Raw genomic sequence first — 874 nt, 5'->3', positions numbered from 1 at the left:
TTAATAATGCGACGAAAGTTCAAATGTAATTTAATTGTAATTAATAATGCGCAAATGTTCAATGTATTTAATTGTAATTAATAATGCGCGAAAGTTCAATGCATTTAATTATAATTAATAGTAAGCTAAAAATTAGTAATGCGCGAAAATTCGATATATGTATTTATTCCTGCAACAAGATAATTAATTATGCGCAATATTCATACCTGATAATTAACATCAGCTTTATTAAGTAGAAGTAATCGTGCACATTCATAATGTCCCAATGTTACAGCATAAAATAATGCGGTATCACCATTCCGGTCTACCGAATTAACAATTAACGGATCAAGTGTATTGATAAGATATTCGATAATATGTGGATGACCATTGCTTGCAGCGCAATGTATTGTACCTAATTGATCCCTATCAGTTGCATATATATCACCTCCAATTTGTGATAAAATAATTACTATTTCCAAATTTCCTAAATAAAAACTTATATTATTAGCTTTGTTAGTATTAGTTATAATTAATTATGCTTGTATTTTTAATATTTAATTAATCTTAATTATTTATACTTGTGCTTTTAAAATTTAATGGATTAAATTTAAAAAGAAAATACAAAAAAAAAGGAAAGAAAAAGTGTTTAAATTTGTTTTTTTTGAATTTAAACTTTTGAATTTAATTTACTTTTTAAAAAATAAAAAAATTTACCATAACTTGCAGCCCATAATATTGGTGTCCTACCATCAATATCACGTGCATTTACATTTGCGCCATATTTCAATAACATATGTAATATTGCTTCACAACGTTCTAATGAAATATCTTCTGCAGCTGCTATATAATGTACTGCTTGTGCACCCTGTAATAAAATTTAAATTTAAAAAAC

At 25.6% G+C, this 874-nt stretch overlaps 1 protein-coding gene across 1 annotated transcript; it reads right to left on the bottom strand.

Moving 5' to 3' along the window:
• Positions 1-200: 200 nt before the first annotated feature.
• Positions 201-775, bottom strand: LOAG_16086 (hypothetical protein; the record flags this gene model as incomplete). The annotated part of the gene is made up of 2 exons (XM_003151574.1): positions 201-466; positions 697-775. The coding sequence occupies 2 exons, from the start codon at positions 773-775 to the stop codon at positions 201-203; spliced, it is 345 nt and encodes a 114-aa protein (XP_003151622.1).
• Between the last annotated feature and the right edge of the window lie 99 nt (positions 776-874).

Source organism: Loa loa (assembly GCF_000183805.2).
Source record: "Loa loa unplaced genomic scaffold supercont3.3941, whole genome shotgun sequence".
Classification (NCBI taxonomy): domain Eukaryota; kingdom Metazoa; phylum Nematoda; class Chromadorea; order Rhabditida; family Onchocercidae; genus Loa; species Loa loa.
The sequence above is the reverse complement of the archived record's forward strand: the minus strand, read 5'-3'. Positions and strand labels throughout refer to the sequence as shown.